A 15989-nucleotide genomic window follows, 5' to 3' on the forward strand; every position below is an offset into this window, starting at 1 on the left:
AGACCAGCAGTTTATACGAATTAATTTAAAAGTAAATGATGAGGCTATAGCTCAAAAAGTGGAGCTCAATCCTAGACCAGAGGGACAGATGGTGTTATCGGCCCAACAAGAGAAATTGTTAGAGCAAATACCACCAGTGGTGTGGTCCAAAAGCAAAACGGATGTAGGACTAGTAAAAACAGCCTTACCAGTAAAAATAAAAGTAAAACCGGGAGCAAAACTGCCTCACCAAAGGCAGTATCCATTAAAACCTCAGGCTATTGAAGGCATAAAACCAGTAATTAAGGGACTAATGGCAGCTGGAGTTTTAATAAAAACTGCAAGCCCATGCAATACTCCTATCTACCCTATCCCTAAAAACAATACCAAAGAGTATCGGCTGGTACATGATCTGCGTCCTATCAATGCAATAATAGAAATGGATGCACCTATAGTACCTGATCCGCATACTATACTATCAAGCATCCCTGCTGGAGCAAAATGGTACACAGTAATCGATCTGTGTTCAGCCTATTTCAGTGTGCCTGTGCACCCAGACTCACAACATTTGTTTGCATTCACATTTCTGGGACAACAGCTAACGTATACACGGCTACCTCAGGGACTGAACCTGTCCCCAGCCATCTTTAACAAAGTCCTGGCTGAAGATTTACAACACCTTGACATACCCAGTACATTGGTGCAATATATGGATGATCTCCTTATTGCATCAGAGACTCAAGAACAGTGTGAAAAAGATTCATTAATTGTATTGCATGCATTGGCAGATGGAGGTCATAAAGTAAGTAAGGACAAATTGCAGTTCTGCAAACAACAAGTAGAATACTTGGGAAGACAGTTGTGTGGGACCACGCGATGTATAGCCCCAAGCCAAGTGGAGGCTATAATCAAGGCTCCCAAACCCCAAACAGTGGGACAGATGCTTTCATTCCTTGGGATGGCAGGGTACAGTCGGCCGTGGATTTGTGATTATGCTATAAAAACTGCACCTTTGCGTGCCATGATTAGAGCAGTGGGGCAAACAAGCAATGCAGCTCTCCTCGTCTGGACAGATCAGGCAACGGGAGCTTTTGAGGCCCTAAAAACAGACATGCAATCTGCTCCCGCGTTAGGTAACCCAGATTATGGGAAACCTTTCCATTTGTATGTTACTGAAAAAGCTGGTTATGCTTGTGCTGTACTAATGCAGGAAACAAATGAAGGAAAACAACCATTGGCCTATTATAGTACAAAGCTTGACAACATTGAAACAGGATTGCCACCATGCTATCAGGGTCTAGCAGCAGCTGCCTTTGCATTTCAAAAAGCATCATCCATAATCATGGGACATGCAGTAACGTTGTACACGTCGCATCAGTTACATGCCCTGCTAACCAGTCAACGTTTTGTCTTAACACAAGCTAGACGCACTGGATATGAAGTTGTGTTGTCCGCCCCAGAAATAACAATACAACGTTGTCACACGGTGAATCCTGCCACCAAATTGACCACACCGTTAGATGGTACTCCACATAACTGTGTGGCAGAGACAGAGAAATTTTTGAGAGCCAGAGAACATTTGTATAATCACGCCATAGATGCAGATCTAACCCTGTTCGTGGACGGCTCATGCTTTCGGGATGCCGCGGGATTGCATGCGGGTATGGGGATTGTTAAACTAAACACGGATGGCGAGACCTTTGAATTACTGGAGTCCCAAGGAATTGATCAGCCTTGTTCAGCCCAACTGGCAGAAATCAAAGCCTTAACTATGGCTTGCCAGATAGCTAAAGATCAACGTGTTAATATCTACACAGACTCAGCCTACGCTTATGGCGTATGTCATGTACATGCAAACATTTGGAAACAAAGGGGATTCCTGAGAGCAGATGGCACCCCTGTCACTCATGGAGAAGCAATTTCCCAACTGTTACAAGCTCTCCAGTTACCGTCTGAGGTAGCCATCATTAAATGTGCAGGTCATCAAAAGAATAATAACATCATAGCTCAAGGTAACAACCTAGCAGATGACGCAGCTCGCAAAGGAGTACAAGGGGAAAATATGTTTCCCCTGCTAACCATCCAAGATTGTGCCCCACTGGTTTCACTTGACGCACTGATAGTGGCTCAAAGTAGGGCCAGTGGAGAAGAAAAACAAATGTGGGTTAAACGAGGCGCTATTGAGACACGTAGTCAGGGGCCAGCGGACAAGCGCAGAAGTCGCAGTAGTCATGGACATTTTGTGTTACCCACCAATTTATTACGACATGCAATCATTTGGGCCCACGGACCCGATCATTGTTCGCGAGTCCAAATTATGAACAAACTAAAAGCTGTCTGGTGGTCACCATATATGGCAGCTACAGTGGACCGTTTGTTGAATGAGTGTGAGGTATGTGCACAGTACAATGTCCGGAAATCATTCACAGCCCCTTTAGCCCACATTCCGGTCCCTGATGGGCCATTCAGACATCTTATGATGGATTTCATAGACATGGGAGCTGAAAATCGAGTTAAACGAATGAGATATGTTTTGGTAGTGATATGCAGATTCAGCCGATGGATTGAGGCAGTAGCCTCTGCAAATCAAGACCATAAAACGGTAGCCAAATTCTTGTGCCGAGATGTCTTTCCAAGATTTGGCATTCCAGATACTATCTCATCTGACAACGGTAGGGCTTTTGTAGCCAAGGTTACACAAGAAACATTCAAACAATTGGGTATCAAACAGAAGTTTGGGTGTGTTTATCACCCCCAATCAAATGGGGCGGTGGAACGGGCTAATGGCATTTTAAAGAACAAACTAGCAAAAATCATAGCAGACAGCAATGGCAAACTAACCTGGCTGGATGCGTTGCCGCTTGCTTTATTGTCAATGCGCTCACAAACTAACCGACTAACCCATTTGACACCATTTGAAGCTCTTACAGGTCGGCCGATGCCTATTCCATACCTGAGAGGACCCTACGAAGGACCATCGCTGGAGCAGCTACAAGACGAATGGCATAATTATCTGAGACAGTTAACCCAAATACACAAAACTATCTTTTTGCAGGTCAAAGGTGCTACAGAAGACAGAGAAGCAGAGATTCCACTCGAAAATCAGAGCATCCAGCCTGGTGATCTGGTTTACGTCAAGGTGTTCAAAAAGAAGTGGGACAGGCCCCGCCGAGAAGGTCCTTTTAAAGTTATTCTTGCCTCACGTACAGCAGTCAAAGTAGACGGTAAGGACACTTGGTTTCATTTAAACCACTGCTGTAGGGTTGGTGGCCCAGCGCCCCTGCGGCCTCGGCAAGCTCGTCTTGGCAGAGCCGCCGGGCCAAGGGGGGAAGCAGGAGAAGCCAGAGACCCTACAGCAGCACCGAGGGACGGCCACGCCTCCCTGCAGCCAGAAGAAGCACCGAGGGAAGGCCACACCTCCCTGCAGCCAGGCGAACACCGGCCAAGGCGCTCACAGAGACTGATTGAACAAAGACGACGCACAGCTTCAGAGAGTAGTGGATCCCTGCCAGATAGAGCAGTGACAGACTCAGATGCAGACTCAGAAACAACTGGAGATGCAGGCCAACAGACAGACAGAAATACAGACCGACAGATAGACAGGCCACAGGAGACATCAGACTCGGACAGCAACTTAGTAGATTTACCGACAGAAGAACCACAGGAAGTACAACCCAGACAAAGCACAGATACACCACACATCCCTAGTGACAGCTCATCTAGTGACGGCTCACTCAGTAGCACATCTAGTAGCACATCTCAACAGTCATCAGAGCAATGATTAAGGAATTATTCAAGGGATTGACAATACTACTGGTGGTCAGTATGGGAGAAAATAGACATCCAAAACATACAACGGAATGTGCCGTGGCCATGGCCGCAATAGCAGCTAAACAAGGCATTCTAAACACAGGAAAAACATATAATTTGGTATACATTAAATCAAAAGCCTACAAGAACATAGGAATACAGGGAAAGCTGGGGGATTACATATTAGGCGAAGCCATTAGCATCAAATGTGAAGAGGAGGGAACACTCAACATAGAGGTAATTTGTGATAAAAGAGGATGCAGGGAAACCAAGCAAGACGTAACTGTTACAGTACATGAAGCCACAAAATGGGTAAAAATCAAACCAAGGAAAAAGAGGACAATTAGAAGCCTAGAAACAAGCAGTCACTTAGGGAGATGGGATCCCAGTACAGACCTAGCCCGCACACAAGGGTTGAAGACCAATTTATTTTACCAATGGTTGAAATTTTCGGCTAGGCAGATCAGTGAAAAGCCTTGCATAGCCTGTCACCGGAAAGGTGTGATACCTCAGGCTAAACCCCTACCTGATATCAACAACTGTTATAGGAGTCCCCAACATAACTCAGACCAAGCAGAATGCTATACACAATGTGTTATGAAAATGGCAGTAGGTGATGAAAAATATGCTGCCGACAGTAAACTTTGTCCAGTGCCCCTAAGTACAGAAGGAACCGTTCCACCTATGATTAAAATAGAGAAAGGGATGATACACCCATTCTGTATAGCTAAAGGCTTAGTAGCACAATACATAAGCGATTGGCAGGTAGGGACGACCCAGCCAAAACACCATATACAGTGTATGCAAAAGCAGCAAGAATACAAACCGGCCAAAACAGCATGGAACATTACCGTCTGTCACACCCTGCCAGCAGCAGGCATACAGTGTGAACAAATAGTACCGGCCACAGGGGGGTCTGTAATTGGACTGAATCTCACTCATGCTTCATGGGTATCTACTCCAAATTTAGCTAAGGGAACGGTACCCTTAGCTGACATCTTTTGGATATGCGGACAAAGAAGGAAACTCCTGTCATCGCTGTCCCCTAATTGGAAAGGCCTTTGTGCTCCTGTGATGCTCACAGGAGCTATAACAGTAATTGAAATGCCAAATTCAATACAACCCATGCCACAGAAACTTCGTAAGAAAAGAGGAATAATGACGTTTAAAACAGACTACAACATCACAGTAAGAAACGGGATACCAGAAGGGATACCCCGACAGTTAGAAGCCATAGACAGTAGCAGAGTTAAAGCAGATGAAGACGCGGATAAATGGGGATGGGCATTGGCTCTGTTCGGGGTTACTCCAAAAATCCGTTCTAGGTTCCAGGAGGTGCAGTGGATTAATTACTTGTGGTATAATCAGCAAAGATACCTGAACTGGACATTGGCAGCAGTAGGAGCCTTAACCGAACAACTGCACGCCACCTCGCTAATGACAATGCAAAATAGATTAGCTATCGAGATGATGATGGCTGATGAACAAGGAGTTTGTATTATGATCAAAGCCACCGAATGTTGCACAGCTATTCCCATGCGTACAGGGGAAGACGGAAATTTGACAGAGCTCTTAATCACACTTGAGGAGATGCAACAGGAACTGTTAAGTAACTCCATAGGAGGGAGAAATGAAACTGACGATTCTGGATACATTGTAGGGAATGGAATGAATATTGGCCCACTATTTTCACTGTTTGGGACTCTAAGGAGAGGGTGGATATCATGGAAAGACTGGTTATACCAGATAGGTGTAATCTTGGCACTAACAGGGGTGGCGGTCTTGCTGGTAATATGTTGTGGTATTCCCTTGATAAAATTTCTGGTCAATAAATTGATTTCATCCACAGTAGGACAGCTCCCACTGTTAGCCATCCGAGCCCTGGAAGAAAGCACAAACGAAACAGACAGAGAACCAGAATATATGGAAATGGATGAAATACCAATTATCCTCCCCGACAGCCCCCAGCTCCCTAATATTGTGGCGTACACCCCAGATAGGGAGGACTGGGATGGACCGTGCTTGGTGATATTGTAGACGAGGAAGAAGACATGCACGCACATTTACATTCACACACATGCACCCACAAAAATGAGGGATAGGATAGACAATATCTGAAAGAATGACATGGAGCTGTAATAATGAACGTATATGTATATTACTAGGACACAGGAGTATGGCTGAGAGACCAGACTCCCCTGATCAGGGACCTATGCCTGATCTGCCTCTATCAAGTCTGATTGGACTCTCAGAACTGTTTGGAGAAGAGGATATACAGGAGGGATGGTCGAGACATGATTGGTCGCCACAGCCGCCATCCATCCAGCAGCTAAACCAGTTGGCAACAGAAGGATCTTCATCGTCCAGCACCTGGCGATGACGGCTTCACAGAATCTGCCTGCAGCAAGAGTCGGCCCAAGGACTCCACCATCACCTGAAGGACCCTTTGGACTCAGGAACACACCCCTTCCGCAGATGCCATGGAGACAGTCACATGTGCCAGTGGCAACGATACCCTCCAGGGGAGGCAGCCAAGGTCGGCCATATGCAGCAACCGCCCGAGTGCATCCTAGACCCAATTCACTGCTAGGACCTGTCCCCAGCTTTCCACCCCCAAGGCAGGAGAGATATTCTGATCAGCCCAGTACCTCTGGAGGAGGATCAGCAGGGGTGGACCTTAGTCGAACTCACCCACCAGGACAGAGGGGAGCTTTGTACAGGCTGCTAAATGCCCAGAGTGTCCCAACCACTTGCCTGTGCAACATCAACAATACTCCCCCCACACACGAAATGCCTTCCCCCTTGTACTTCCTGTCCCCTGGACTGCACAACCTTAATCTGGTCATGGTCACCCCACAGGACATGGCAATCTTGGTTCGAGAGCTTCGTCTTCCACAAGAGTCTGTTCCAAAAACCTTGGAGCAGCTCCTGCCCCTCACAAATCACATTCCCCATGAGCTATTTGAGGAAATCATGCCACAACTGAGTCAGACAGCTGCATACCTGTTAAGGATACACCGTGACAATGCCAACATCTCTTGTGCTCAGGAGGGCCTCCATACTCAACTGTGTGGTCTTCAGTCTAGTATGGACATGCTAGCCAGCATGATGGAGCATATGGAAAGGGAGCAGCTAGGACTGGCCACCACCACCCTGAATGTGGGCAAGAATTCTCTGGGGGCCCTGTACAACCTGGCCAAGCAGCACAAGGAGCTGGAAAGATCCATCAGAGAACTGCACGACTGTCTGAAAGCCAGAATTCCTGATCCTTCCCCCACTACCCCTGAAAGGCCAACCTCCCCATATTCCCCAACTTCTCCCAAAACTTCAGACGCTGAGTAAATGCTGAGGAGCGCGGACTGACGTAATGGCACTGAAAACGGACGATGACCTTGGTTCGTGAGTTTGAATTACGGACTGGTTTCAGAAATCTGAGTGTAAATAAAAAAAAAAACAAAGAAGGATATATGTTAGTAACGAAGGTTGGGTAAATGTCTGTCCTTACCATCATCTGCGTAACACAGATAAAGCTAAATGCATACACATAGATATCACATTGCAAAGTTATAAAAAGGGGACCCTTACACGGCGTGTTTGTAGATTTAGTAGTAAAGATGCACCATAGGGACCCCTTTTTCTTAAATTATAGCATGCCTCAAGAGACATGCATCGCCTAAATTTGGCGTCTGGCCAAAAAGGGCATTAGAAAACAAGCTGAAAAAGAAGAAAAACAAAGTGAAGAATGTTGAGAAATGGCCTATAATGAAAACCATTATATGATTGACTAAGGCAAATGACTTAAGGACGGACATGAAGGGAAACCATTTATTGTGTTTATCATTTAACTAGATATAGCTGCGCTAACCTTAGAATAGTTTCTTGATTGGTTGACTAAATAGTGGTAACGTAGGGGTTATTTGATGCATTTAAGTAATAAATGTGTGACTCTTTAACAAAATAATATGTAGAACCAAGTATAATGGGTTGGAGCCTCTGGTTGAGTGAGACAATAGATGCCAGAAGATGATTGGTTGCACTAATGTCAATGTAATGCCTTTACTTTGCCATGATTAAGAAGTTGCTGTAACTTGTTTTATGTGGCCATTTTAAGTGCCTTGAATTACACCAAAACTCAATGTTTGAATGTCACCTTGCGTTGATATAATCCGGCTAATTGCTCACCTTGTGCCTTAGTATGTAGGTTCACCTGCACTTCAATATATTTACCGTGTGAAGTATCACTGATATTCATATCCGCACCAGAGTTATCAGTAAGTCGAGTGATGTGTTTTTCTTTTTTATTATTGCAATGCACAAATGAAGATGTCTTGTCAGTAAACAACCCAAGAGTATAGTAGTATAGTGCGGGGGGGGCCTCAGGCCAGCTGCACCTGTGGCTGAAGGTCTTTTAAAAAAATCAGTTGTAAATCCTTCACGTTTTAAAGGGAGCGTTTGTCACATTGAAATAATGGCCTAACACCTGCTTAGGGTTCACTAGAGGACGCTTCCAATAGAAAACCATGTCTTGGGAATGAAATAAATAAAAAAGTTGAAGGAGGAGCGATGCCCGCGGGTCTCCAATAAATAGACGAGCGCGGTTGTCATATTCAGTCTCTCTAGAGGACTCAGTTTGTCTAAGCTCTGTGTCAAAGGCTTAAATAAACTTAAAAACTCTGTGCATTTTATCTTGCTTAAGGCTGAATTATTCTAAAGTGTTGTGTCCTTTTCTAGCATATCACTTGCAATTAGTTTGTGTTATCTAAAAGACGACATCCTGAGAAGACTAAAGACGAGCCACGACAATTACTTGCACTATAAAATTAGTTGTGTCATCATTTCTACTATGAAAATAGTCCTGTAGTGTGTGGCTACCCAACCCGGGCCTAACAGACAAATGTTTCCAAATGATGCTCGGGTTCAGGTCAGGTTCAGTCACGTCAGCACAACAGTGAATGTACTTAACTTTTCTGAATGATTATCCCATAGCCCTGCCTCTCTAGGCTAAGCAGTACATGATCACAGGTAGGTGTTCGCCTGCTATGGTATATGCTCCCTAACGCACCTCCTCCAGTGCCTATGGGTTGGCCTGCTGCAGGGTCGTCAGCCGGGTACCACCGAGCCTTGATGTTTCGCCCCTTTGAACCCGGAACATCCCCTGGTGGCGGGGCAGTGACGTCTCCCAGACGCCCCCTGCAGCCTGCCCTTGAGCTAGGTTTTGCCCCAGCATGTATCCCTCCTTTTGAGCCAAAGCCAAAAGCTACTTCTCTCCGCCTCCTCTGCCAGGTCTTTCATTGCTTTTCGGAGACCTGCCCCGCACACACCCACCTCCCTCAGGAGGTGGATGACTGATGTTCCAACGAAGCCACGGCAGCCAACCTCCACAGTGTAAATAGTGGTCCTCCAGCCTGCCTCCCTGCACTCTTCTGCAAGGTCAGAGTATTTGATCCTCTTCCGCTCCCATGCCGCCTCCACGCCTGCTTCCCATGGGACTATGAGAAGCACTGTCTTGGTGCTGCTGGACCACAGCACAATATCTGGACGCAGGCTAGTGGTGATGATCTTGGCAGGAAACTGCAGCTTCCTGCCCAGGTCGACTCTCATATTGCAGTCCTGGGTCGCAAGCAGTGATGACTGTGGAAGCCTCCGAGGAGCCTACAGAGTGGTCTTTGCTCCTGTCTCCCCTTCATGAACAAAGTCAATGTGCCGGTCCCTTAGTGAAGGGTGCCTTTTGCTTGCCTCCTGCCTCTGCCCCTCTAGGACCTCCGCCAGCTTTCTAAGAACCTGATCATGCCGCCATCTGTAGCGTCCTTGAGAGAGTGCAGTCTTGCAGCCTGACAGGATATGGTTGAGGCTTGCACTCCTGGTGCCACAGAGAGGGCAGCATTCCTCTTTGCTCAACCAGAGTTCTAGATTCTGTGGGCAGGGGAGGGAGTCATATGTGGCTCTCACCAGAAAGCTGAGCCTAGCCTGCTGGATCTTCCATAGGTCAGCCGCATTAATGGTTTTTCCAACCACGCACTCCCATGTAGTCCATTCCCCCTGGCGTCCCTGAGCAATGGCCTTGATCTTGAGACGATCACTCTCCATACCTGTCACCTCAGCCACAATCAGCTCCTTCCTCTCTTTCCTAGTTGCCTTTGACCAGAACTTTGGGGCTTCTCCATATCCAAGGCCAGCTCTCCCTACTTGCACTCGGCCGATTATTTCTTTGTGCTGCAGCCTGCTTATTGTCTTGGCAACTTCAGCCTGGGCATCCCACTTACGGCCAGTGCGGACCCGGACGTTGGCAGCTACAACTATATACTACCTATGAGATTACTTGCACTATAAAATTGGTTGTGTCGTCATTTCTACTATGAAAATAGTCCTGTAGTGTGTGGATACCCAACCCGGGCCTGACAGACAAATGTTTCCAAATGATGCTCGGGTTCAGGCCAGGTTCAGTCACGTCAGCACAACAGTGAATGTACGGAACTTTTCTGAAACGATTATCCCATAGCCCTGCCTCTCTAGGCTAAGCAGCTCATAATGAATGACGTTGTTGTTAACAGTGTCATTTAACTTTTTTTTTTGTCTTGGTGGATCATTAATGGGATTTATTTTCGTCGCTAGCAAAATGCTGAAAACACAACGGATGGCTGTGGTGAATGCTGACAGTGAATAAATGGAGCGCTGTGATACTACTAAAATAACTGCATAAAGGACTTTCAGCTTTTAAAATAAGTGATTTTTACTTCTTGTTGGTGGTGGAACAAAGTGGTGGCTTCCTTTGGCTCAGGCTGAGAAATGCCCCCGGATCCCTGTATTATAACATAAAGGGACTTCTTTAAAAATACTGCATTTATTCATAAGCAATTTCCACTATAAGGAATTAAAGTATTTCCAGATGTCATCTTCCAAAATAAGGCTGTCTTATGTGGATAACAGTTTTCATCAGGCTGTGATGATGAATCCAGCTGAAAGAACACAGCAGGTCAGATTAAAAGACTTTATTTACTCTGTGGACTGGGGTAGCCAACAGGACTGCTTCACGTGATGCAAATGTTTGTTTTTGTTAATTAAAAAAAAAGATATTACAGGTAATAGCTTTCTTCACTCTCACACCACTGATGACTATGACCCCGGTGTACACCCTCCCCCATTCCCAGACAACTTCACCATCCTGGAACTTTACTGGTTACATCTTTGTTAGATTTGAGTAAACTGCCTCATTTTATTAGCTTTACTTTTGCTTTGGGAAATATATTATTTATTTCTTCAAAAAAATTTTACTGTACAAAGAACCCACAGTGGAACATATTCATCATTGTTGAACTGTTCATGTGACATCTAATCTTCATGCTTGTCCATGGCTACAAGTACGCATCAAAAGCACATAATAATAAGCTCTTGAGGAGGATAAATGTAGCTCCGTGCTCGACCTGACAGGGCCGTCGTTTGAGGCTCAGCCTCTGGGTGCTCATCTGACTACAGCTCTATAATTATGATGAGGGCCAGAGCCACAGGAATGCTGATTAGACTTATGTGGCAAACCATAAATAAATCCCAAAGATGTCCCTAAAAGACCTGGTTGGTTTTCAGTTTGTGCATTCTTCTATTTCTCATCATGTACCTGAAACTCCTGATCCAGTTTCTTCTCAATCCACTCCGTCACATGACCGAGGGTGACTTCTCTCTCGCCAAGTTTAGGTCGAGCTTTCAGTTCCAGGTGAGGGGGGCTCCGAAAACCATACCTAAATACCAAGAGAACATTTGATGTTTACAAAGTATCACAAAAAAGTATTTGCAGCACTTCACTTTTTCCACATTTTGTTATGTCACATCCATATTCCAAAATGGATGAAATTCATTTTTCCTCAAAATTCTATAATGACAATGTGATTTTTTTTTTTTTTTTTTTTTGATTTCTGCAAAAATAAATAAATAAATTTGCTAACTTTCCGGATGCACTGGACATACATTAACTGATACATACATATGAGGGGAGGATGCTTAATACTCATAAACCATAATACATACAGCCTTTTGCAACCCCACATTTGAAAGATAATATTTACTGTGTGTACTAGGGTGGAAGGTTTGCCAGGGTGCTATATGTAGACCAATCAATGTTAGATGCAAAATATAAGCTGTTCTGTCACAGCTGTAAATCAGTGTTCATACAGTTTATCTTGTGTAATATCTCCCTCTTGCGGCCACTCATTTAATTTACCAGGCTATTTTTTTTTTTAGATTTAACATTTCATGCCCAAAAGATTGTGTAAAAGCTTCAACCACATGGCTTCTGACAAATGCAATCTAAAGCTTGTAGCTTCTCCAATCAAAGTCACTGATGCTCCTTCAGAGTTGTCTTGGTGGCTTTCCTCAGTCGCTCACTGGTTGCACACTGACTCCATTTTTGATGATTGCATTTTGACAACAGCGATGAGTTGTGTTGCATTAAAGGGTGTGAGTAAATATGCACACAGTATTGCCACTTGTAGCGGAGCATATTATAATCATGTGCGTGTGTGTGTGAGAGAGAGAGACTGTACAAAATAACTCAGAAACAGGTCAGCAGACTGTCACCAAAAGTGGTTGGGCTTTTCCTTAACCAAGACTCTATAGATGTTGTATCTTTTGGAATAAACCAGTCAAAGGTCGAGTACATCAGAAATATACCCCGAAAAATACATTTTCCAGGATATCTCCACAGCCAATTGAGCTGCAGAGGTGATCTAAAGCTGATATCGGTCATTATTATCACTTTACCGAGGCGTTGCTAGGCTGGTATCGTAGATTTACGTCAATGCTATCTGGCTATACCCACCCGCTGTGCATAGACAAATGACGTCATAGTGCGCACAGCCCAAGAACTGTCCGCAGAGGAAAACATAAAAAGGCGAGAATTGTGTGTGTGTTGGTCCCAATATGGATATTCCGGATGATTTTCTCATGGACAGTACGACAATGAACAGCGCAGCCAAAGCAGCCAGCTTGATGAGGACGCACTGCTGAATTTGGAGAGCAGCGTGCGCCAGCCGTCACGACAAAAGTTAAAGTGAGCCAACTTGTTATGTACGCGTTACGTGTTGTGTAGCTCATTAAAGTGATAATAATGCAAATAACATGCTTTTGGAGGGCGGTATGCATTTTCAGAGGCCCGACGTTCATGGCCAGTCGCCCAAAATTACAGATATTCACCCGAGTTAAATGCATACCGCCCTCCAAAAGCATGTTATTGTATTATTATGTGGTTTCAGTGACGTGATAATGACGACATCAGTATAATCTGAAAAACACATTTATTATGTGGGTGATTGATGCACAACGTATGCAACGCCGCTCCTAAACTTTTCATTTGTTTTATGCTTTCATTTAATCGTGCTGCACATACTCACTTACAATTAAATTCTACAAAACATTCAGAGGCCTCTGTAGTAGATAAGTTAATGTTAACATACCACATCAGTATTACTTACTAGGTAATACTACCTGTGAACATAAATACAATGAGAGCTATGACAATCTTACATTTGACAGATTATAGTTTTGGCAATTTTGGAATTCACCCACATGATAAAAATAAAAATAAGAATAAATAAATAAATAAAAACTGCACAGCTCAACTTAAAAAATTAACTTAACGTTTTGCATGGATCTTTTTTAAGTAATGTCACATAACCTTTACAGTCAGACTAAATTAAAGCATGTACTTAAGTAGTAAGGTACACTTTAAATGATTAGTCCTCTACAAGGCCAATGAAGCTGAAGAAACTTAATTAAATGGTTTTGGAGTTATTAGGTGGCTAAATTATTTAATTTAAGTTATTCTAAGTCTTCCAATCTACTAAAAAATATCTATGTAAAGTGTTATCTTAATTTTGTGTGTGTGTTTTTTTTTTTAAGTTTTTGGGAACTTATGTCACTTGAATCAAAATAATTTACATGCTGCAATTTCAGCTTTAAGAGCAAAACTGATGTCTAACAGTTGTTTTTAAGATGAACAATTCTGTGACAATGTCTTGTAAGTTTCGTATGAACTCACTAAAATGTGAATGTACTTAAAATAAATAAATAAATAAATGTTTTTTCCTTGCTGAAAATAGTGTTCAATTGAAGTTATAAAAAGTTATAAAAACTATCCCCATGAAGCTTTGTGTGTGTGTTGTTTGTGCTACACTAGGTCCAAACTGGGTTGAAAATCTAATTCCTTGGTCTAGACTTTTGCCAAGATGATTTCTTTAATGCAGTTTTGGGGTCAACCTTCATTGCCATAATGCATTTGGTTAAAATCAGCAAGAGGACCAGGAAGGAGCCGGATGCACAACAAACACACTGGCAGACGTGATCTCGACCCCAATGATTGACCTTTGACAAATTTGACCTTGCTGGGCAATTTTCGAGCCTATCTCCATATGTGTGCCAAGTTTGGTACAAATCAGAGCGATAAATAAAATTTTGACCTTCGACACCAATGACCTTGACCCCAGAATGTGCAGACAGAATGAGAGTTTGTTGGTACACTGCAGAATCAGAAACTTAGATTTAAACCTTTTTTCCCAACAAACCCTTTAAAGGGCAATTTTGGGCTTGCCCATCATCTACATAGCAAGTTTAGTGGAAATTGGACAAATTATACTCTGAAGTACATGTGCATATTTGTAGTTATGTTACTACAATAATGAAGGTACTCGGCCAGCAGAGGGAGCACTGATGTTCTGTATGTGCAATGACAAGCTCCTGCAGCTTGTTTGGAGGTGAACCTACCAGATCCTGTCTGTGGGCGGAGGGGGGATGTTGACTGCCAACGTCCCGCGGCACTCTTGCACCTCCACGGTGAGCAGCAGAGGCGTGTTCGATACCTCCTCCATCTTCTTCTTAATGAATTCCGTCTCGGTGGCTTTCTGGAAGTACTTTGACTTGGCTATCTTGTCCACAAAGCGCATGATCTTGCTGGGCCTGTGGCCTCCCACAAAGCTACGTGAGCAGAGAGTTATGCCAGTCAGGTTTTCAAACACGCTGTGATAAATCAGCAGTGACATTTGAGGTTGTGGTGACTGAGTGGATGAGCAGATTCATGCACGTTCTCACTCACCCTTCACCTCCAGGAACAACGGCTTTGTCACTGAAGAGTTCTGGAGGATCCTCCTCATCCGACGAGCCGGCGCTGGACGATTCCTCATCGCTGTCTGCCAGACAGTATGTCTTTGGCCTGGACCTGTGGCACAAAGTCAGGCCGCAGCAGCTAAACACTAAATCACTTTAAGCAGCTACAATGAAGAATTAATCCTAATCAGTTTAAAAATTAAACTCTAATCCTGATCAAAAGTACTGTTTGAGTGACAAGTGTCTATTCCCAAACTCACCCAAAGTGGCGAGGGTCCAGAGGGGAGGATTAGTGTCAGCCAGAGGGGAAAAAGGGGGAGGAATTATGAAAAATCAGCTGTGACGAGTAACATTTCTCCAAATGCAAACCAACCAGATTAAACATTTATCTCAGGGATTTTCAAATTAAACTAATGTCAGTTTCTTTGGGGTCAGTCGCTGAGAACGCAAAGACTAAAAGAAGCTGTTCAATATATTTAAACATGACAAAACATTTTAAAATCAGGCTCCTTTTTTAAACAGTAAATCGCTGAAGCTGAAATCGCATGAAGCCTTTTTGAAAGCTGGAGCTTAGCAATATTAAACTGCTTTTTCACGGTCAAGGGTCAACTTGACCTTCACCCAAAACTTTAAACGATTAAAAACTATAATTATTAAAAAAAAAAAAAAGAAAAAAAAAAGAAAAATATCTAATTTTAAGATGCAACAATTTATTATTAAAACACCAACTATTGTGAGAATTAATCATTTTATCTTTCTTAAAATGCTAAATTCTCTGACTTCATTTTCTTAAAATATTATTACTTTTTTGTTTCTTTAAGATGTCTTTTCTACTCTGTGATATTAACTAGCATGTTGCCCGTGGGGATCCATGGGCTCTAGATTGGGTAGTGTTTCTAAAATAGGTAGCTGACATTTTTTTAAGGATGGTAATAAATTATGCAAAGTTTCTATAATGACTTGGAATGGTGTGCAAGTCCAGAATGTTTTTAGACCGTTAGACCTTAAAAGTTCTTTGAAGAAGAACTCAGCCCTTTTATTTCCTGTTAATTATGTCTTTTTTGATGTTAATTGACTGTCTTAATGTATTTATAAATTGTTTAGGTTCTTGT

General features: G+C 43.5%; 1 protein-coding gene across 2 annotated transcripts in view; it reads right to left on the minus strand.

The window, feature by feature from the left end:
- tex2 (testis expressed 2) overlaps nucleotides 1-15989 on the minus strand; it is a 159208-nt gene that overhangs the window by 8030 nt on the left and 135189 nt on the right. For both annotated transcript variants that reach the window (XM_034191025.1, XM_034191026.1), the window contains exons 9-11: nucleotides 14867-14983; nucleotides 14539-14748; nucleotides 11402-11522 (exon numbers count right to left, since the gene is read on the minus strand). In XM_034191025.1, coding sequence (XP_034046916.1) covers nucleotides 11402-11522; nucleotides 14539-14748; nucleotides 14867-14983 — 448 coding nt within the window. The remainder of the gene's footprint in view (nucleotides 1-11401; nucleotides 11523-14538; nucleotides 14749-14866; nucleotides 14984-15989) is intronic.

Source organism: Thalassophryne amazonica, chromosome 16, assembly GCF_902500255.1.
Source record: "Thalassophryne amazonica chromosome 16, fThaAma1.1, whole genome shotgun sequence".
NCBI lineage: Eukaryota > Metazoa > Chordata > Actinopteri > Batrachoidiformes > Batrachoididae > Thalassophryne > Thalassophryne amazonica.